The 23642-nt window shown below is 44.8% G+C and overlaps 1 protein-coding gene across 1 annotated transcript in view; it reads left to right on the forward strand.

Annotated features, from left to right (window-relative positions):
- Positions 1–23642, forward strand: part of MYO3A (myosin IIIA) — a 116468-nt gene that overhangs the window by 45087 nt on the left and 47739 nt on the right. Inside the window, exons 9-17 of the mRNA XM_035129373.2 lie at positions 3496–3651; positions 11608–11707; positions 13736–13852; positions 14277–14381; positions 14472–14555; positions 17936–18138; positions 19344–19442; positions 19584–19698; positions 23011–23137. Of these exons, the coding sequence (XP_034985264.2) occupies positions 3496–3651; positions 11608–11707; positions 13736–13852; positions 14277–14381; positions 14472–14555; positions 17936–18138; positions 19344–19442; positions 19584–19698; positions 23011–23137 (1106 nt within the window). The remainder of the gene's footprint in view (positions 1–3495; positions 3652–11607; positions 11708–13735; positions 13853–14276; positions 14382–14471; positions 14556–17935; positions 18139–19343; positions 19443–19583; positions 19699–23010; positions 23138–23642) is intronic.

The following is a 23642-nucleotide window of genomic DNA, read 5'->3' on the forward strand; positions in this document are numbered from 1 at the left end:
ATCCCCTGCAATACACTTCCCCATCCAATTTGAAACCAGGTAGGACCCTGCTTAGCTTTGCAAATGGACTAGCAATTTTATTGCTGCTGCACCATTAATGCTTAGGTAAACCATAGTAATTTTTACACAGGATCTGCTATTCAGAAAACGCAGAGCACATTTCCAATATCTAGAAACTATGAATTTTAGAGCAATTTCTTTGTAGCATAGATTTCATTCTTTATTATTTTTATTTAGGACGTTTATATCCCACCTTTCTTCCATCATGGAACTGAAGACCTCACAGAGGTTCCATAATGGGCTTCATAGGTGGTCTCCTACCCAGGCAGACATAGACCTGATTTACATTAGCAAGGTGGCTCCATCTTGGGCCCTCAGACCATGCTCTTGTTTTTACTATATCTGGGAGTATAAGGTCCCTTACCTCTCTTGCCCTGATCAGGCCACAGTGATCCATGCGACGGTCACCTCCAGGCTTGATTATTGTAACTCGCTCTACGCGGGGCTGCCCTTGAAGCTGACCCAGAAACCCCAGTGGGTGCATAATGCTGCAGCGAGGCTCCTTACAGGGTCCCGGCCGCAGGATCACATTCATCCAGTGCTTTACCAGCTGCACTGGCTCCCAGTGGAGTACAGGATCAGGTTTAAGGCGCTGGTTTTGACCTTTAAAGCCCTATGTGGCTTTGGACCCTCGTACCTACGGGACCGCCTCTCCTGGTATGCCCCGCGGAGGACCTTAAGGTCCACAAACAACAATATTCTGGAGATCCCGAGACATAAGGTGGCTAGATTGGCCTCAACTAGGGCCAGGGCCTTTTCAGTATTGGCCTCAACTTGGTGGAACGCTCTTTCACAGGAGACCAGGGCCCTGTGGGATTTGCCATCTTTCCGCAGGGCCTGCAAGACAAAGCTGTTCCACCTGGCCTTTGGGTTGGATTCAGTCTGACCCCTGTGTTTTCCTCCCTCACGGTTTGGATTTATGGACTGGTACTTAAAATGAGGCTGCATTTTAAATTTTAATATTGTATTTTAATCTGTATTTTAATTAATTGGTTTTTTATGTCTTATTGTAATTTTATTGGTGTTAGCCACCCTGAGCCCGGTTTTGATTGGGGAGGGTGGGGTATAAATAAAAATTTATTATTGCCGGTATCTATTATTATAGTACATAATGCTCTTTAGAGCCATAACCGTGGCCTCACCATGGGCAGAGGCAAAGACCTGATGAGGGGCTGTAGCTCAGTGGTAGAACACATGCTTTGCATCCCAAAGTTCCCAAGCTCCATCTCACCTCTAGGAAGGGCTGGGGAAATCCCTGGTTTGAAATCCTGGAGAGCTGCTGAAAATCATTGTGGACGATACTGAGCTGGATGAGCCACTGGTCCTACTTGGCATAATGCGGCTTCCTATGCTCTGTGTATGTTGCTCCATTGGCTAGAGACTAATCCGCAGGAAATTGGTGGGTTACACCACCTTTTATTGGGTCACGTCCACCTTAAAGCACTCCTAACCATCATGGTGAATCCTAGAAATTATATTTTAAAAAAATCTTTCCAGTAGCATCTTAGAGACCAACTAAGTTTGTCATTGGTATGAGGTTTCGTGTGCATGCACACTTCTTCAGAAGAAGAAGTTATAGTTTGTTAAGAGAGCTGGCAATTGTAGCTCTGTGAGGTCAGCACCCTTAGCAAACTACTGTTGTGGATGTGACAGGGAGAATACAAAGCCCACACCTAGAAACTGCCGGAAAGGGGTATGAGGAGAGAGGTACTAGGTAAATCATGTTATTCCAGTAACACATTCCTCTTTTTTAAAAAAAATAAATAAATGTTTGTTTGCCCATTGAACTGATGAATACTGCTCTCTGAGCATTGTACAAAAGGAGAGCAATATTGTTGTGTGCACTCCAATTTCTGAATGGCAAGATACTCAGGGGTGCCTGCGCTTGCGCAAGATTTTGTTTTCTTGGAATGCAGGTTAGCGGAGACTACATACCTTGGTTCTCAAACGCCTTGTTACTCAGACGTTTTTGCTCTCTTACGCCAAAAAGCCGGAAGTAAGTGTTCCGGTTTTCAAACATTTTTCGGAAGCCGTATGTCCGATGTGGCTTCCGATTGAGTACAAGAAGCTCCTGCAGCCAGTTGGAAGCCGTGCCTTGGTTTTTGAATGGTTTGGGGGATCATTCGGACTCCCGGAACGTATTAAGTTTGAGAACCAAGGTATGACTGTATTGTGTCTCTAGGGTGGTTTCATTTAAATGTATGTGCAACCTGATCATAGGATGGAGTTGGCTCTCACTTCAATGGTCCTTGCTGGTTTCTTTGTATACATTTTACCTTCCCCTACACTAGATCACAAGTTCATAAGGGACACCCTCAAACGGCCTTGGTCCTGTATACCTGAAGGAGCGTCTCCACCCCTACTGTTCAGCCCGGACACTGAGATCCAGCGCCGAGGGCCTTCTGGCAGTTCCCTCATTGCAAGAAGTGAGGTTACAGGGAACCAGACAGAGGGCCTTCTCGGTAGCAGCACCCACCCTGTGGAATGCCCTTCCATCAGATGTCAAGGAAATAAGCAGTTGTCCTAATTTTAAAAGATATCTGAAGGCAGCCCTGTTTAGGGAAGCTTTTAATATTTAATGCTGTATTGTTTTAATATTCAATTGGGAGCTGCCCAGAGTGGCTGGGGAGACTCAGCCGGATGGGTGGGGTATAAATATATTATTATTATTATTATTATTATTATTATTATTATTATTATTATTATCATCATCATCCAGACTGACCACCCCACAAACCTATAGCAAGATTAAAACAGACAAGAAACACAAAAATCCAGCAACATTATAAAAGCACCAATTAAAAGGGGAGCTGAAGACATAAAAAGCTGCCTGGATTCAACATCACTAGGCCACAGCTCCTCTGCCCCTCACCCTGCCATGTTCCCATGCTGGTGAACATGGTGCTGCCAGGAGGGGAGGTCACGAAAGGCAAAGCTAAAGGACCCCTGGATGATTGAGTCCAGTCAAAGGCGACTATGGGATGCAGTGCTCATCTCGCCTTTCAGGCTGAGGGAGCTGGCATTTGTCCACAGACAGACAGCTTTCTGAGTCATGTGGCCAGCATGACTAAACAGCTTCTGGCGTAATGGAATACCATGGCGGAAACCAGAGCGCATGGAAACGCCATTTACCTTCCTGCCACCGTGTTATCTATTTATCTACTTGCACTGGCATCCTTTCGAACTGCTAGGTTGGCAGGGGCTAGGACAGAGCAATGGGAGCTCACCCCATCATGCGGATTCGAACTTCAGATCAGCAAGCCCAAGGTTTAGACCACAGTGCCACCCGCTCCCATAGGGGAGGTCACTACACCCACAGGACTCTTCCATGCCCCACTGCTTGAAATCGGGCTTCCTGCCTAGTTCTCTGCTACCACCTGTCTTTTCATTACATAACTGCATTTCCTAAAAGCTGTGCTTTTTCCAATGGTGCAGGTGTTTGACCAAAGATTATGAGAAACGCCCAACAGTGTCTGACCTGCTGCAGCATGACTTTGTGAAGCAAGTGGAGGGCAAAGAGACTGTCTTGCAGATGCAGCTGATGGAATTCATTGATGTTCACCAGCAAATGGGAATCACAGAAAAAGCAAGGTACTTTTTTTTGGGGGGGGGTCCTGCCTGCATGTAACAAAATGTGGTCTTGAAGACCATTTATTTAAATTATTCTTCAATTTTTTATTTTAGGCATCTGTGGATTAAACCACAGAGCCTAGGGCTTGCTGATCAGAAGGTCAGCTGTTTGAATCCCCGCGACAGGGTGAGCTCCCGTTGCTTGGTCCCAGCTCCTGCCAACCTAGCAGTTTGAAAGCACGTCAAAGTGCAAGTAGATAAATAGGTATCGATCCGGCGGGAAGGTAAACGGTGTTTCCGTGTGCTGCTCTGGTTCGCCAGAAGCGGCTTAGTCATGCTGGCCACATGACCCGGAAGCTGTACGCTGGCTCCCTTGGCCAGTAAAGTGAGATGAGCACCGCAACCCCAGAGTCGTCCGCGACTGGACCTAATGGGTCCCTTTACCTTTACCTAACCCACTTAAGTAGCAAGCATCTCTGTGAGGAAGCTGGAATTTGAACTGATTATGTAATATTAGATAAGCATAATATGTGACTTAACCAAACTGAATACAACCCACTGCTCATGTGTGGCTCTTTACCCGGTGTTGGGAACTCCCTGCTCTTACCACCCTAGTCAGGCAATCCCTAGTGCTCCACCATACATACATATCTGCTCAGCTGTGGAATACACTCTTTGTGATGTCTGCTAAGTGTTCTTACAGGTTTGAGGCCACTGAAGCTCTCCCACATGAATAACTGTGGCCAAAATACCCCCCTCTATGAAGTTGCATTATTTCTGGCAGAACATTTCCTTCACTTGCAAAGGAAAGGAAGCGTGTTACCAGAAATAATGCAACTTTTAGACGGGGATATTTTCATCCTTGTTCCAACAGTATTTAGCAAAGTAATTATGCATCATGAAGCGTTCATAATCTTTGGGCCTTGTATGAAATTGCCCAAGGTGTTTTGGCTTGGTTTCAGAAATTCTGAAACAAGTTCATCAAAGTAATGTTCTGAATTTGAGACTTAGCCATTGGTGAAAATTGATATATTTCTACTCAGCTTCAAGGTAACAGATAATAGTTTTTTTTTAGGGGGATCAAATAGCACATAGAACATAAAAGGTGGTGCTATTTTAACAATCTCAATTGTTAATGTCTCCTTTTTTCCACATCAAATGAGCTGTATAGAGAAATTTGGTTAAGATCAGCTGTATTTCTTCTTATTGATATTTATGGTGGCTTAATGTTTGTGTGTGTGTGTGTGTGTGTGTGTGTGTGTGTGTGTGTGTGTGTGTGTTTGCAATCTTCCAGTGAGGTCTGAGGATTTATTTTGTTCTTTTTATAGTCTGCAATCTATCTTGTAAGGATGCATTGTCCCCCTGCCGCCACAAATGAATATAATTACCCTTTCTAGCATTTTGAAAAACTCTTTTAACCAAGAAGTGACAAGCTGTTGCCAGAATAAAGTCCCAATGACCAAGAACAAATCCAGTGCATGGTACTAAGGAGAGAGCCTGAACTTTAATGCCAAGAAATCAAATTAGATGTATTAGTTGATGCAAGCTGCAAACCTAAATACCATAGCTGCCAAGTTCTCCCTTTTTTTAAAGGGAAATTCCCTTATGCTGAATAGGCTTCCTCGCGAGAAAAGGGAAAACTTGGCAGCTATGCTAAATACTGAAATTGTGAACACAGTGTAGAACAGAATTGCTTAAGTGTTGCTATTTAATGTTGCCAGTGACAAAACTGGGGATAATCAAAACAATCTTCCCTCCTCTTCTCAGTTTGATCATGCGAGGCTGGCTTGTGTAGAGTCAAACCATTGGTCGATTTAGCTCAGTATTATCCATCTTCTATCTAGCTCTTGATGTGAAGGTTTTAATTGGGTTTCTTTTCTAGTCCCACATGGAGAATACCAAGGACTAAACCCAGGGATCTTTTGCCTGCAAATCATGCACCTCCAAGGTCCCTCCTCCAAGCCTCCTACAACAGGGCTAAAACCAGCTACCTTCTGCCCCGGTTCTGACTGACAAGCCAGCTAGCCAATAGCTTCATGGCAGCCTTTCCTCCATTTTCTCCTCCTACAGCATTCCAGTTCAGTGGTCCAGTAAAGTGACTTTAAAAAAAACCTACAAGTAGTAAACACTTAATGTGTATTTCGAATGAAACACTGGATGAAACACAAAGATATAGGTGCCCAAAATGAGAGCCATTGTGGTGTAGTAGTAGTTAGTGTCAGACTAGGACCCGGAAGACCAGGGTTCAGAACACAGTCTTGAAGCTCGCTAGGTGACCTTGGGCCAGTCACTGCCTCTCAGCCTAGCCTACCTCTCAGAATTGTGTGGGGATTAACAGACTCCTAGAACTCTACCAGATTTTGCACATTTTGAAGACTAACATCAGAGCCATAAGGGCTAAAACCTACACCTCCCCCAGTTATTCTGAAGACATTGGCTCCCTGCTACTTGATATCCAATGCTACACTCTGGTGTGAAGTTACAGCGCAGGCAACCAACCCTGGAGAGATTATTCCTGTGACCTTTGATTCCTGAGTGTCAAGCTCATATCTACCTCTAAGGTAGGGTTGCCATATTTCTGGATCCTCAGGTCCACAAATAGTAACAGCTTAAGGGTCCCAGGCCCTAAAGAAGCCAGACTATCCTCCACCAGGGCCAGGGCCTTTTCAGTGATGGCACCGACCTGGTGGAATGCTCTGTCCCATGAGACTAGGGCCCTGCGGGACTTGATCTCCTTCCGCAGGGCCTGGAAGACAGAGTTATTCCACCTGGCCTTCAATTTAGCCTGATCTGTCCATCCTTTCCCCTTTCCTTTTTTATGAAGAAACCATTCTGAGTCCCCACATGAAAATTTTCCCTGGTCTCCTTGCTGGCCTTAGCAGGACTAACTTGGCCAGTTGACCTGGTGATGCTATATTGATGTGTATTTTACGTTGTTTTTAAGTTGTTTTTTGGTTGATGTTTTATATTTATTGTTAGCCGCCCTGAGCCTGGTTTCTAAACCGGGAAGGACGGGGTATAAATAGAAATTTTTTATTATTATTATTATTATTATTATTATTATTATTATTATTATTATTCAAAAAGTGAAAACCAGGACACCCTGAAAGTTTCTGAGCTTTTTTTTTTTAAAAAAAAACAAACCCAAAGTTGTTGAGCCAAAAAATTGCCAGAAAACGCATGATTTTTCAGAATTTTCCCCGGACATCAATTCCACCTTTGAAATCCCAGTAATGTCTGGGGAAATAGCAGCTCTACTCTAATGTGCTTTGTGTGGTCCACTCACTTTTAAAGTACACATATTGTGGTCCAAGACTGTTCCAGCACATAGAATCAGATTTCATTTTGACTTCACCCCTCTCCTGTATTTGATTTGAGGTCATAATAACCCGTGGGATATTCCTTGATCACATTCACATCAGTGTTCACAACCAGCGATCTTCTGACACTTTCAGCGTGTTTGCAAAAGGCTACCCTTAGCTTCTACAACACTCTTTTTTCCACTCCTCCTCCACAGTTCACCCATATAAAGCAGCCTTGCTCATCCTAACATGCTCCAGTGCATAGCAATTAGATGACTAAAAGTGACACTCAAACAAGGAGGTTATTCCATCAAGCATTATCTGGCAAGATCAGCTTGTCTTCTGTTGTCTCATCTGCCGGTTTTGTGTTTGCCGGTCCAGGAAGGATTGTAGTGATGCTTCTGCTTTGGGGTTTTTGTTGTTGTTGTTTTTGTAGCCGATCCAATTATGTTTCACTACAAAAGATTTTTCACACAAACATAAACCAGCCCTACAAGAACTCGGACAGGATTTACAGGGAGATCTTTAGAGAAAAGCTCTAGAAAGCATGTTGCTTGTTGATGTGTTAAAGGAGCTGGGTGTGACCGATAGATGTTGGGAAATATGTGTTGAGAGAAGACTACTGTGTTCATGTGGCATTTTATTCCAGAATCAATGGAGGCCGAGTTCTTGTTTTTTCTATGTAGTCCACACACGTTCTAGATCTGTTGCATATCCCCCCCCCCAAGCTCCCACAAAAAGTGCTTATTGAGGACCAGGTTTCATTCTGAAAATAAAAGCTTATTGCGAATGGATTCTGCATCATCCCACAGTGTGTCCATATGAAAGAGATGTAGGTAGTTGTGATGGTGGGGGTTGTATCCACACCTGCCCAGGGATGTGGGTGGGCTTATACCAGGCACCCCCAAACTTCGGCCCTCCAGATGTATTGGACTACAATTCCCATCTTCCCCAACCACAGGTCCTGTTAGCTAGGGATCATGGGAGTTGTAGGCCAAAAAATCTGGAGGGCCGCAGTTTGGGGATGCCTGGCTTATACCAAGATTTCAGTCACCACTGGAGTAGGAGGAAGAAGACTTTGAGGTTGCTATGCCTCTTGTAGGATCCCAGGGCAGTGTGCAAATGACCAAAGCAAAACACTATGATGCTTAACCGTGGATGTTGGTAACCTACGTCACAGTTAAACTATGCCTTAGATTACTCTGATTGCCATCATTTCACTTGTAAAAGCAATAAACCATGGTGAACACCACCCACAGTTAAGCATCACACTGTTTGGTTTTTGTCATTTGCACACTGCCCTGGGATCCGATGGGATAAATGTCAGCCTAATTACTTTACAAATGGCAACAAATTGCCAAGGATTTGGCATTTTCCACGCTATTTTTGGAGCCATCAAAGATCACTTTTATTCATTTTGACAATTGAAACTGAAAGAGCTCCAGTGGCCTCATTTTTCTTTGATTGAAAGGCAGGGATGAAGTGGGGGTGGTAGGAGGGAGGAGAGAAACTGAGCAGAAACAATAACTGTCTTGAGTCAAATAAAAAAATTCCTTCAGTAGCACCTTAAAGACCAACTAAGTTTTTATTTTGGTATGAGCTTTCGTGTGCATGCACACTTCTTCAGGTATCTGAAGAAGGTATCTGAAGAAGTGTGCATGCACACGAAAGCTCATACCAAAATAAAAACTTAGTTGGTCTTTAAGGTGCTACTGAAGGAATTTTTTTATTTTACTTCGATCCAGACCAACACGGCTACCTACCTGTAACCAGTGTCTTGAGTCATTCTGTTGTCGATACAGCCTTGATGAATCAGCCTGTCAGGTCTTTGGAAGTGCCTATAGAACTGAACGTCTGTGGGAAAGGCAAAGAATAAAATTCCACAGATTAAGATGGTGAAACAAGTGATATTTTTGTCTACAGTGCCCGTGAGCAGGATGGGGGGATGGGGGGTGGGGAGGTTGGAAATCCATCCTCCAATGTCAGATGGGAGAATTATTTTTATCAACTCTTTGGGGGCAAATGAAGAGAAGCGGCATCATTCACACCCCTCGAGGGATCCATGCCCTTTCACATTAGAGCAGGCAAAACATTGTGTTCTCATATCTGTCTCTTCTGTATACATTGCATGATGAAGCTGGTTTCTAAAGCTAGTCATAAAAGAATCAGTAAGTAAGAACTCCCTCTGAAACTATGCTACAAAGCTGAATATATGAGCAGCATCAGCGAATGTGAAGCGGGTGGGATGAAATTGGCGTTCTTAGAGGAAAGCCCAGGTAGAAGGAAAATGCAAGAGGAGGAACAGAAGATTCCCCATGCGTCTTGGCTTATTTCTGTTTCTCCCTGGCTACAGCCATTGCTAAAACCTGTGGGCTGAATGTGATATACCACATTGGCAATTATTCTAGCAACACTTCTATGTATTTGCCAGCAAATTTTTTTAATAATAAAAAAAATCACAGTATGTAATGGTTGGCACTAGGAATGGGAAATGACAAGTTGACTCAAGGTCTACATCCTTTCCTGGCGGGGGGTGGGTGGGTGGGATGGAATAGAATGGGAAAGATAAGCTGTCACTTCCTGCATCTTTCATTTGTGGGCAGCTGCTTGATCAAAGTCACCCTGCTGACAGGACAGGCATTGGAAAGGAGATGACCTTCATGTACAGCGTTGCTGAGCAAATGGATTCAGAAATAACAGATTTGTGTGAAAGCCCAAACATCACTTGCCCATATTGAAATGCCTGCAGCCTCATCAGAATACCCCCCCCCCCCCGCCTGCAGTTCCTTAGGATGTACATGCAACGTACCATGACCCTTTCATTTGATCAGCAGAGCGTTATCAAAAGACGTTTTTGTGCGTGGAGCTCATGTCACCTTTGAGCTTTACTCATGTTCTTTGTGAGAATGTCCATAAGATCTTGTCCATAAGATCAGAGGGCAGGGCAGGGGGAAGATGTGTGTGCAGATGCTGGGAATTTTGGCTCTGTAAAGGGTAAACTATAATTCCTAGGAGTCTTTCAGGGGCAGAGATGCTTTGAATGTGCTTTAAATGTATGGTGTGTATATGCATAAGCTCCGCCCACTGTCACCATTACTGCCACCCTCCCCAAGTTAGAGGGAAAGCATCTGAAGCATTTTGTTTCCTATGGTGGAAGATCAGGGATCTGAATGGCAAAGAGAATCTCAACAAATACAGGAGGTACCCTGTTTCACACCTTTCAACCTGTAAAGAGAGGTGGCGATGGGGACAGAGCTTAGCAACATTACCCATAGCTGCCAAGTTCCGGCCTGAGAAATAAGGGACTGGACCGGAAGTAGCAGACTGGAAGTAGCGCTGCAGCCATTTTGGAACTGGGCGGAGCAGCATCAAAAGTCACTTCTGAGCATGCTCCGCCCAGTTCCAAAATGGCCGCTGTGCCAGAATAAACCGGGGGGAAACAAAAAAATCTGTTTTTTTGGCTGGGAACAGCTGGAAAAACGGGGGTTTCCCGGGGAATACGGGAGACTTGGCAGCTATGAACATTACCCCTTTTCCCCTCAACTCATTGGGTTGGTTCTAAACATGAGCAGAAGGTGTGAACAGGGTTATTGCTAATGTTGCAACTGTTCTTCAGGGCCGTCTTAAGCATATCCGGTGCCATGGTGCGAAGATCCCTCCGGCGCCCCGCTCCCCCCATTTCCCAGAGTTGTTGACCTTTTTTATTATCTTTTTCTTATATTTTATTTTCCCAAGCATATTACCTCTGCTTGGGAAAAGAAATCAGGAAACATAAATAAACTGTTTTTGTTTCCCATTTATTGCGTGTCGAGGTCCCCAAACCACCCCTCAAAGTAAAACACACTCCACACAGAACTTTTTAAGGTTTTTGGCATATATTTGGCCACAACCTTATTAAAATACAAAGTATGTGAGTGCCACGAGATCACAAGGGAGGGAAGGGGATCGTGAGGGAAGGAGCCTTTCTCCCCCAGACGGCAGGAGGAAGCGGTGAGTCCGAGGGAGCACGTGACCCACCACCTGCAGCCTCCTCCGCAGGGCTCGCCCCCGCCTCTCCTTTGGAAAGTTCCAGAGCAGCTCCCCCACGCGCTTGGCTACCGGGCACCCCAGCCCCTATTAAATACCCCCCACCTGTGCCTCGCCGGAGCCCGGCACTCAGCTGGCCGCAGGCAAAGGGCAGAGAGCAGCAGGCTGAGCAGCAGGAGAAGCCGCGAAGGCAGCGGGTGTCGGGGGCAGCAGTAGGCGGCGGCAGAGGGGGTCTACATCGTGCCTCCCTGCGAAGCGCCAGGCAATCGGTGACTTCGGGCGCTGCCACTCCCAAGGCAAGGGGGCGGGCGAAGGCACCTCCTTGCGTGTGCTCTCTTGAGCTGCTCTTTCATTTCCCCTCAAACAGCACGCTCGGCTCTCCCGAGTGCGAGGTGCTCGGCTGTGGGAGGAGGGAGCCAGAGGCCACGGCGACTGCAGGGGGTGGGGGAAGAAGCTTTTCCCACTGGCACCGCAGGGCGTGCTCGAGGCATGGGCAGGGAGGTGGAGGGCAGAGCAGCAGTGCCCCTAGTGGCCAGGCGCCCTGGTGCATTGCACCACCCAGCCCAGGCCTAGGGACGGCCCTGCTGTTCTTCCTGCATTTTTCTTTGCATGTAGACACATCCTTCCGTGTTTTTGTTTTCTTGAACAGATTTGAGCGTATTCATACTAAGAAAGGGAATTACAGTAGGTCTCCAGCTACCAACCAGGAAGATGTAGATGATCTGGCAACCTTGGAAGTACTAGATGAGGTAAGACATTTTTTTTATATAAAGAAAAAAAATGCTGGGGGATTTTGTAGATTGGGAAAGCTGCATGCTGAGAACAGGCACCCACCCTGGGTGATAGGACTGTGATAGGACAATCTGTGGTTTAAATTTCTGGATGGGGTTGTATTTCCCTCATGGGGGTCAGTGGACTATAGGACCAGGTGTTGTTGGGCTATAGTTCCCAATGTTCCTGATCATTGGTCATGCTGGTTGGGGTTAATAGGATCTGGAGTACAACAACATTTGGAGAGCCTTAAAGAATCAATCCCACCACCTGGAAATGCTGTTAGCCTCTGATTTTGATACTCACCAAGTCAGTGTTTCATCATTATTAGTAGATTTCTAAAGTGTTTTATACTTCTGAAACAGCTTTGCCAACATTAGCCAATTAATGGCACCTGAGCTGAACTAATGGATGCAATTAATCTAAGGTGTTAGGTTCTCATCCAAACATTTATTTGCACTATGATGAGCCATATGCTAAGAAGTTGTTGTTTTTTTGCCAAAAGGCAAAAGTCATTAAATGTGATGGCGTGTGTAGCTAATGAGAGAAAGAAGTAGCAACATTCTCCTCTCCTCTCTGGTCTTGTGTGAATTTTGCAAGGCAGGTATAAAAACAGGGATGGTAGATGATGAGAGTGAAGGTAAAATCATGGGCAACACAAGGCCAAGACTGTGGCTGATATGCAACATAATGTTACCTGAAGTGGCTAAATTAGATTAGAGTCAATCTGTTACTTCTTACTGGGGACAAATGACAAAATAAGGCAACTAAGGAAATGACGGAGATTCCCCTTTGGGGTAAAATCCTAAAAAAAAAAAAAAAAAAAGCTCAACAACTTCAATCCTAAAAAAAAGTTAACAACTTTGGTTGGCCCTTTGGTTGGCCCTCACGGTCCTTCACTTCATCAAATCTGGCCTTCTTTGAAAAAAGTATGGACACCACTGATTTTAATAATGATAATAATAATAATAATAATAATAATAATAATAATAATAATAATTTTATACCCCGCCCTCCCCAGCTAAGGCCGGGCTCAGGGCGGCTAACACCGGATATAAAACAGCTGATAAAATTACAACATAAGAACAAAATTACATAAACATTAAAATTAAAATGCAGCCTCATGCAGAAGGGAAAGGGAAAAGGAAAATCGGGGAGGGGATCAGGTTGGCTCCAGGCCAAAAGCCAGGTGGAAGGAAAGAAATCAGGTCCCGCAGGGCCCTGGTCTCAGGAAACAGAGCATTCCACCAGGTCGGAGCCAATGTTGAGAAGGCCCTGATTCTAGTTGAGGCTAATCTGATTTCCTTCAGGCCCGGGACTTCTAAGGTGTTACTGTTTATGGACCTTAAGGTCCTCTGCGGGGCATACCGGGAGAGACGGTCCCGTAAGTATGAGGGTCCTAGGCCGTAAAGGGCTTTAAAGGTCAAAACCAGCACCTTAAATCTGACCCTGTACTCCACCGGGAGCCAGTGCAGCTGGAAAAGCACTGGGTGAATAGATCTCAGGCAGCAGATTAGGAGAATCTTGGAAAGTTAATGCCGGTGAGAGTTGACAAGTTAGTCAGACACAGTTAGGATGGGCCATAACTCAGTGATAGAGCACATACTTTGCATGCTTTAAAGGCCCCAGATTCAACCCATAGCATCTCTAGGTAGGGCTGAGTGAGAAGGTTACTTATGAAAAACCCTGGAGAAATGCTGCCAGTCATTGCAGACAATACTGAACTGGATGGACTCACTGTGTGACATAGTAGGAGGTCTCCTGTGGCTCTAATACATTTTTGTGCTACTACTCACTAAAGCAGATGCACAGAACTGAAGATAAATGAGCACATATTAAGGGAACACACAATTATGCATGTTGGCAATATGGCTCAAGACTCCAGAATGTTTCTGATGTCTGTGTAGTATCAAGATGCCCGAAAGTCCTGGTTCTTAATTCCTTTGAATAAATTTTGAAAGCCAGATATCAATAGACATGTCCTTCTCTGTCCCCCACCCCAACAGAATACAGTAACAGAGCAACTGCAAAAGAGCTACGCCAAGAATCAGATCTACACCTACGTGGGGGACATTCTCATTGCAGTCAATCCTTTTCGGAACTTAGACCTTTATGCTACACAGGTAGGAAAATAAAATCTTGCAATTTTGAGTGATTGCGCGCACACACACACACACACAAACAAACACCCCTTGGTAACGTCACTGGGCTTGACCACATGTCCCTGGAGCTTTCAAAGTCCTCCCTGGAGCTGTTTGCTTAGATCTGTCAGAGAAGTGATTGATGTCCGACGCTTGAACGAAAGACAGGCCACAAGGGAATAAGTTGTGCAAAGTCTCGTTTCTCACTCTGAGTTGGAAGAGAACGTTGAGTGGAATATTGCCTCTGAGCATTCTGAGCTAGGCAAATGAGTACTGTATTCCGAACCAGGTAATTATAAATTTTGGCAACAACACCACTCACAACTGGTCAGTCTCATGAGGCCAGTGACACACCATGATAGTCTAAAACAGAGGAGTACATAGCATTTTTCTTTTAACTTTTCAGCATTCCAAACTGTACATTGGGGCCAAACGGACTGCCAACCCTCCTCACATCTTTGCTGTGGCTGATATCGCATACCAGTCCATGGTCACATTCAGCTCTGATCAGGTAGTGGTAATGGTGGGCCGGGTTTGATATTCCCCTCAGGGTTGTGAAGATAGCTGGTTATAGCATGTGCTCTTTCACTCTTGCCTTCAGTGTATTGTCATATCTGGAGAAAGTGGAGCAGGGAAGACACAAAGTGCCCATCTTCTGGTTCAGCAGTTGACTGTCCTTGGAAGGGTAAGACATATCCTAGACTTCTTTACTTATGTCTTTGCCATCAGCCATCCTGTACCATGCCAGCTCAGCCACCAACTTGGAAATAAAGCCCTACCACATCTTTTTTTTGCATCCTGAAAGGTAAAAGGACCCCTGACCATTAGGTCCAGTCATGACCGACTCTGGGGTTGCGGCGCTCATCTCGCATTATTGGCCGAGGGAGCCAGCGTATAGCTTCCAGGTCATGTGGCCAGCATGAAAAGCCGCTTCTGGCAAACCAGAGCAGCACACGGAAACGCCATTTACCTTCCCACTGTTGTTGTTGTTTAGTCGTTTAGTCGTGTCCGACTCTTCGTGACCCCATGGACCATAGCATGCCAGGCATTCCTGTCTTGCACTGCCTCCCGCAGTTTGGTCAAACTCATGTTCGTAGCTTCGAGAACACTGTCCAACCATCTTGTCCTCTGTCGTCCCCTTCTCCTAGTGCCCTCAATCTTTCCCAACATCAGGGTCTTTTCCAAGGATTCTTCTCTTCTCATGAGGTGGCCAAAGTATTGGAGCCTCAGCTTCACGATCTGTCCTTCCAGGGAGCACTCAGGGCTGATTTCCTTAAGAATGGATAGGTTTGATCTTCTTGCAGTCCATGGGACTCTCAAGAGTCTCCTCCAGCACCATAATTCAAAAGCATCAATTCTTCGGCGATCAGCCTTCTTTATGGTCCAGCTCTCACTTCCATACATCACTACTGGGAAAACCATAGCTTTAACTATACGGACCTTTGTCGGCAAGGTGATGTCTCTGCTTTTTAAGATGCTGTCTAGGTTTGTCATTGCTTTTCTCCCAAGAAGCAGGCGTCTTTTAATTTCGTGACTGCTGTCACCATCTGCAGTGATCAAGGAGCCCAAGAAAGTAAAATCTCTCACTGCCTCCATTTCTTCCCCTTCTATTTGCCAGGAGGTGATGGGACCAGTGGCCATGATCTTGGTTTTTTTGATGTTGAGCTTCAGACCATATTTTGCGCTCTCCTCTTTCACCCTCATTAAAAGGTTCTTTAATTCCTCCTCACTTTCTGCCATCAATGTTGTGTCATCTGCATATCTGAGGTTGTTGATATTTCTTCCGGCAATCTTAATTCCGGCTTGGGATTCATCTAGTCCAGCCTTTCGCATGATGAATTCTGCATATAAGTTAAATAAGCAGGGAGACAATATACAACCTTGTCGTACTCCTTTCCCAATTTTGAACCAATCAGTTGTTCCATATCCAGTTCTAACTGTAGCTTCTTGTCCCACATAGAGATTTCTCAGGAGACAGATGAGGTGATCAGGCACTCCCATTTCTTTAAGAACTTGCCATAGTTTGCTGTGGTCGACACAGTCAAAGGCTTTTGCATAGTCAATGAAGCAGAAGTAGACGTTTTTCTGGAACTCTCTAGCTTTCTCCATAATCCAGCGCATGTTTGCTATTTGGTCTCTGGTTCCTCTGCCCTTTCGAAATCCAGCTTGCACTTCTGGGAGTTCTCGGTCCACATACTGCCTAAGCCTGCCTTGTAGAATTTTAAGCATAACCTTACTAGCATGTGAAATGAGCGCAATTGTGCGGTAGTTGGAGCATTCTTTGGCACTGCCCTTCTTTGGAATTGGGATGTAGACTGATCTTCTCCAATCCTCTGGCCATTGCTGAGTTTTCCAAACTTGCTGGCATATTGGGTGTAGCACCTTAACAGCATCATCTTTTAAAATTTTAAATAGTTCAGCTGGAATATCATCACTTCCACTGGCCTTGTTATTAGCAGTGCTTTCTAAGGCCCATTTGACTTCACTCTCCAAGATGTCTGGCTCAAGGTCAGCAACCACACTACCTGGGGTGTACGAGACCTCCATATCTTTCTGGTATAATTCCTCTGTGTATTCCTGCCACCTCTTCTTGATGTCTTCTGCTTCTGTTAGGTCCTTACCACTTTTGTCCTTGATTATGGTAATCTTTGTACGAAATGTTCCTTTCATATCTCCAATTTTCTTGAACAAATCTCTGGTTTTCCCCATTCTATTGTTTTCCTCTATTTCTTTGCATTGCTCATTTAAGAAGACCCTCTTGTCTCTCCTTGCTGTTTTTTGGAAATCTGCATTCAGTTTCCTGTATCTTTCCCTATCTCCCTTGCATTTTGCTTGCCTCCTCTCCTCCGCTATTTGTAAGGCCTCGTTGGACAGCCATTTTGCTTTCTTGCATTTCCTTTTCCTTGGGATGGTTTTCGTTGCTGCCTCCTGTATAATGTTACGAGCCTCCATCCATAGTTCTTCCGGCACTCTGTCCACCAAATCTAAATCCTTAAACCTGTTCCTCACTTCCACTGTGTATTCATAAGGGATTTGATTCAGATTGTATCTTACTGGCCCGGTGGTTTTTCCTACTTTCTTCAGTTTAAGCTGGAATTTTGCTATAAGAAGCTGATGATCTGAGTTACAGTCAGCTCCAGGTCTTGTTTTTGCTGACTGTATAGAGCTTCTCCATCTTTGGCTGCAGAGAATATAATCAATCTGATTTCGATGCTGCCCATTTGGTGATATCCATGTGTAGAGTCGTCTCTTGTGTTGTTGGAAGAGAGTGTTTGTGATGACCAGCTTGTTCTCTTGACAGAACTCTATTAGCCTTTGCCCTGCTTCATTTTGAACTCCAAGGCCAAACTTGCCAGTTGTTCCTTTTATCTCTTGATTCCCTACTTTAGCATTCCAATCCCCTGTAATGAGAAGAACATCCTTCTTTGGTGTCATTTCTAGAAGGTGTTGTAGGTCTTCATAGAATTGGTCAATTTCACTTTCTTCAGCACCGGTAGTTGGTGCATAAACTTGGATTACCGTGATGTTAAAAGGTCTGCCTTGGATTCGTGTCGAGATCATTCTGTCATTTTTGAGATTGCATCCCATTACAGCTTTTGCCACTCTTTTGTTGACTATGAGGGCCACTCCATTTCTACTACAGGAAATAGTCCCACTGTAGCGGTACCTATTTATCTACTTGCACTTTGACGTGCTTTTAAACTGCTAGGTTGGCAGGAGCTGGGGTTGAGCAACAGGAGCTCACCCCGTCGCAGGGATTCGAACCACCAACCTTCTGATCAGCAAGCCCCAGACTCAGTGGTTTAACCCACAGCGCCACCTGCGTCCCAGACATGATCAAATCCCCAACAGGATGGAGAGCGGTTCAAATAAATATATTCCCCTAGTCAAGGAACTAATAGGCAAACTAGCCCTTACTTTCTGCTAGTTATTGATGGTGGACACCCCACATAGGAAAGGAGTGCTATTCTGTCGCTATTCTGAAAAATTACGTTTGTGTTTTAAAATTCTAAGCATTTTCCTTATTGTTGTTGTTGTTGTTGTTGTTTTGGAATGTGCATCTAGGCTAATAACAGGACACTTCAAGAAAAAATTCTCCAAGTCAACAATCTGCTGGAGGCTTTTGGAAATGCAGGCACTATTATTAATGATAATTCCAGCAGATTTGGGAAATACCTAGAAATGAAATTCACTTCCAGTGGAACTGTTGTAAGTGCTCTGATTTCAGAATACCTCCTAGAAAAATCAAGAGTCATACATCAAGCTGTGTAAGTAAAAGGAAAACAAAGGAGGTGCTTTTCTGGCTGTGGGAAAGAGAGAGGGAGGCTTGGTTCAAACAAACTCTAAGGGTAGTACAGCCTACATGTCATTGGGGTGGGACTCCATCTGCCTAGCCCAGGTATCCCCAAACTCGGCCCTCCAGATATTTTGGGACTACAGTTCCCACCATCCCTGACCACTGGTCCTGTTAGCTAGGGATGATGGGAGTTGTAGTCCCAAAACATCTGGAGGGCAAAGTTTGTGGGTGCCTGGACTAGCCCAATCAGACACCTTGGATGTAGCCTCTGAAATTGCATTGTGCATAACCTGAACTGTGTATATTATTATTATTATTATTATTATTATTATTATTATTATTATTTATGCCCCACCCATCTGGCTGGGTCCCCCCCCCCCCCGGCCACTCTGGGCGGCTTCCAACACACATTAAAATACATTAAAATATCACAGATTAAAAACTTCCCTAAACAGGGCTGCCTTTAGGTATTTTCTAAATGTCAGGTAGTTTGTTTATCTCTCTGACCTCTGATGGGAGGGCGTTCCACAGACGGGTGCCACTACCGAGAAGGCCCTCTGCCTGGTTCCCTGTAGCTTTGCTTCTTGCAGTGTGGAAACCAAAGGCCCTCGGCGCTGGATCTCATTATTATTATTATTATTATTATTATTTACATTTTATGTAGGCTAATGCCCATGTAGCTTGGGCCTGTACATCTAAGCCAGGCTTCCTCAACCTCGGCCCTCCAGATGCTTTTGGCCTACAACCCCCATGATCCCTAGCTAGCAGGACCAGTGGGATGATGGGAATTGTAGTCTCAAAACATCTAGAGGGCCGAGGTTGAGGAAGCCTGATCTAAGCTCTGTGTAAATGACCAACACATTGATTTCTGTGGGTTAAGCGTTAACAGTGGAATGGGAATCATGATTTCGCATTCCCCTGAGTTGGGCTAAACTACTTCTATGATTATTACGGTATTATCATTTATTGCATTTGTTAGCTGTTTCAATTCTACTGTAAGCTGTTTTGGGAGGGCTTGTTGCCCTGAAAGGCAGTGGGAAAACATTTCATATAAAATAAATTTTATAATAGTAGAAGACAATCAGAAATTAGACATTACTGGTTCAATGTGTTGATTGTGTTTCAATAATTGCCATATTGGTGTCTGGTGTGTGGTGTTTTTTTTTCCCATTTCAGAGGAGAGAAGAATTTTCATATTTTCTATTACATCTATGCTGGTTTGGCTGAGAAGAAAAAACTAGCTCATTACAAATTGCCAGAAAATAAACCTCCCAGGTATAACATTCCATTTGTATTGCATTCTTTAGGATAAATGCTTAAGTGGGCTGCCTTTGCTAGAGTGAGCCTTTTGAAACGTAGAGTGAAGTTTATTCACAATTTCTCATACTCTTTTCCCTGTCCCCATCATCTCTCTAGGTATCTACAAAATGAACATCTTAGAACTGTACAAGATTTCATGAACAATAGCTTCTACAAATCCCAGTTTGAATTAATTGAACAGTGCTTCAAGGTGATTGGGTTTACGATGGAGGTGAGTGTCAGTGATATTTTAACTTGTGCACCTTAGAGAGAGAAGTAGGCCTTGATTGACAGTAGCGTGTATGAAGGTTGCCAATCATTTCTAGAGTAGTGGGTGTCTCGCTCCCAGTTCAGGGGCCTGATCCAACCCCCACACTAATTTCTCCCCCCAAGATGCCACTAATTTTGGAGGCAGTGGCAAAAAGAAGGGGAGTATATTGGACACAGTGCTAGAGTGGCTGAAATGCAAATCATCTCCTCTCTTGTCATCAGATCAGCTGTTTGATGAGCAGAGAGGGGCAATAACACCAGACCCTCCAAGTGTCCCTATTTTCCTGAGATTTCCCTGATTTAGAGAAGCCGTCCCAGTTTCTGATTTGATCCTGGAATGTCCTGCTTTTCCTTAGGATGTCCCTATTTTCATTTGAGAAATGTGAGTGTGTATGTATAGGGAAGTTTTTAAAACGTTTAATGTTTTATTACATTTTAAATATATGTTGGAAAGCAACCCAGAGTAGCTGGGGCAACCCAGCAAGATGTGTGGGGTATAAATAGTAAAATTATCAGTAGGGAATGGGACCTCTCTATTTTCACCGGAGAAATGTTGGAGGGTATGTAACACCCCCTTCTCAGCTGATCTGCATGGATTAGCTAAGGAGGAGGGTCTGTATGTCTAAGATTGTAGCCCTCAGATTCTAGCCAAGGAGTGAGCTGTTGGTCCAGAAAAGGTTGGCCACCCCATTCTAGAGTACTTCCCCAAAGGTGGCAGCTGGTGGTGGCTTCATGTTGTGAGTCTGCACGCCAACAAATCATAATCAGTTGACTATGGAGCACGGTTGCTTGGTAGCAAAACAAACTACAATTCCTAGCTCATATTACTGTGAGTGGGGGGGGGGGCACACAGATAAGCTGTATGTCAGAGCTTCCCTTCTAATTCCTGGATCCAGCATGGATTCAATTGCTGGAATATCCAAGCCAGCCTGGTAATGCCCACTAAGCCAAGTCTCCCGCTGAAAAATGCGGGATCAGCAGCGGCGCGGCACCAGAGGTTGCATAAAAGCAACTTCCGGGGCCGCTCTTCCCATGTGTGGGCACCGGAAATAGGGCAGAGCGGCACCGGAAGTCGCTTCTACGCATGCCCGGTGGCCATCTTGAGCAGAGCAGCACCCAAAATGGAGGCTCCCTGGCAGGTAGGAAATCTGGGGGATTTCTGGGATTTTTCTCCATTTGGGAGAACAGTGGGAAACGGATTAAAATCCAGGGGTTTCCCGCGAAAAACGGGATACTTGGCAGCTACGGTAAGCACTAGGTATGGCTTGTTAAGGGAACAAAGAGAGTGACTCTGTGCCAGAGGCAAAATGGGTAGGCCTCCCTCCCTCAGCTGTCTATTATTTGGAAAGACAAAACAGAGAGTTGAGTGATGTGAGCTAGAAACTGGATGCAATATAAGTCTGGAAAGGCAGAGAGGGTGTCAGGCCTGATTTCTGCTAGAATCCAAGGCTGTGTCTATGGGAGAAGCAAGACCCTCTTTTGGTGTTGATGTTGTGAGCCCCTCCATCAAAGGCTCAGGTTGTATACAGGGGCACAGCAAGGTGTGCCCCAGGTGACACCCTGGAGGGGGGTGACACTTGGTGTGCCCCCCCAACTCCCAAGCCGAGCCCCACCTCCCAGTAAAAAGCCTTGCTTGGCGTGGCGGCTGGCTTGCTCGCTCACCTGCTCAGCCAGCACGTGCTTTGTTTCAAGGGTGCGGAGTCCATACAGGCTACCAGTCTCGTGCGCCGTCCATACGGGATGCTGCCCACTGTGCTCAAGCAGCAGCCCGTGCGCAGTCCGTATGGGGTGCCGCACAGGCGCAGCACCTGGTACCATCTGGGATTGCTACGCCACTGGTTGTATATGTGTGTAAATAAAGCTTATAACATAAAGACACCACAGTCTCTGCTGTGCCTCATTCCCAAAAGGAAACGCAAACCCTTTGTAAGCATCTGGAACCCCCGGAATCTTTTACTGCTCAGAAATTGGGGTGGCATGCAACAATATGTACAGCTAATCTAGGGATTTGTGGTTTCTTTTGTCCCAGCATGAGTAGGAGGAGCAACTCCTGTCCAATTTGCTTGTGTATAGTTAATGCCTTACTGTGATTTGTGAACACTGCCATGAAATCGTGTTCAGTGTCAGCTTTGGTTTTTTCGGACCAGCTAGTACAAAAGACTGTAATTTCAACAAGCTTTTCATCAGGCAAAATTAGCCCTTGAAGCACACACAAGTGGGATGAGCTGTAATGTCTTCTTCCTAGGTTTCAGCCGCGTACCCTGTTTCCAAACAGAAGAGGCTGGCTTGTCTAATTTGTGCTCCTTTAAGAGGGAATTTGAGCTATAGCCACACACACAGCAGGTTTTGCCTCTCCATTGACAGCACTTTTCTTTTCTGGGTGCACAGGATGGGGGGAAATTACCTGGTAGTGCGTGAAAAAGTGAAGCCCCCAGAAATGTCTTCTTTAGACTTCTGTTTCCTCCGGATTCTGCTATGTTTAGAAAGGCTCTGGGGCAGAACCTGATTGCAGTATGGTCAAAATAACCCCCCTAAGCATTTCAGAAAATCTCTCCCTTTTTAACAGAGTGGCAGGTCCCTGTGCGGTAAACACATAGCCTATATATTCCTTTGTTCCTTTAAAATCAAACTGAAGGTTACATGGCAACACACACACACACACACAAGATGCAGGAAAAGGGCTGTTGGGAATAAAAGTAATCGCGCCTTACAAGAGATCAGTAAAGGGTACAAAGGATGTCAGCTGCAATGCATGTAACACAGTGTAATGACAGAAGTCGGTGTAATCAGAAGTCAATGTAATCATTTCATTCCATTTATCGGAATAATTTACAAATAGACATAGTGGGTGATTATTTCTTCAAAAGAAAAAGAATCAAAATGCAAGCCCATGGGTAGTAGGTCGGTTGTTTGTTTGTTTGTTTGTTTGTTTCCCTAACCCTAAGATTTGCAGAATCAGAAAGATGTTTAGAAGAAAAGCCCTAAAAGGGGGGGGGGGATCCAGAAAAACATACCCATTGAGTACTGAATAGAACTATTCTTACCCTATTAGCTATATAACCTCCATGCCATACCTTTTTTTAAAAAAAAACAACAACATTCAAGCTGCACTGTAAAGTTAAAGCAAATTGAAGAGGGTGCAGCCACTGGTAAAACGCTGTTTCTCTAAATGCAAGTTGGATATTAAAATGAAGAAATGGAATGCTGTGATTGTTGCCTGGGGTGTCAATTATAAGGCTATGAATTGGAATGTTTTTGTGCATCTGTCTTTCAGGAACTAGGGAGCGTATACAGCATCCTTGCTGCCATTTTAAACGTGGGCAACATCGAATTCTCTTCCGTAGTAACCGAGTACATGATTGACAAGAGCATCATTTCCAATCCAATGCCTCTGGAGAACTGTGAGTTTTCTTTCCTTTTTATAATAATTAAATGCCTTTTGTGAACTGTCTCCATAATTATGAGCTCCAGACTTATCTGCATATTGCAGAAATCTTACCTCATTGCTTGAAAAGCTCTACACAGCCTGGGCCCAGCCTCTTAACAAACTCCACATGTTTTTAAAGCAGCTAATGGGGCTGTGATGGCCTGCTTTTTCACAGAATCATAAAATTGTAGAGTTGGAAGGGACTGTGAGGGTCATCTAGTCCAACTCCCTGCAATACATAAATATTTTTCCCAACGTGGGGCTTGAACCCATGAGCTTGAGATTAAGAGTCTCATGCTCTACCAACTGAGCTAAGCTCAGTGTCTCCCACAACAGGCCGCATGATTTTTTTGAAAGCCTAGACCAGTGTTTCCCAAACTTGGGTCTCCAGCTGTTTTTGGCCTACAACTCCCATCATCCCTAGCTAAGCAGGACCAGTGGTCAGGGATTATAGGAATTGAAGTCCAAAACCAGCCGGA

This window comes from Zootoca vivipara, chromosome 12 (genome assembly GCF_963506605.1).
Source record: "Zootoca vivipara chromosome 12, rZooViv1.1, whole genome shotgun sequence".
Lineage (NCBI taxonomy): Eukaryota > Metazoa > Chordata > Lepidosauria > Squamata > Lacertidae > Zootoca > Zootoca vivipara.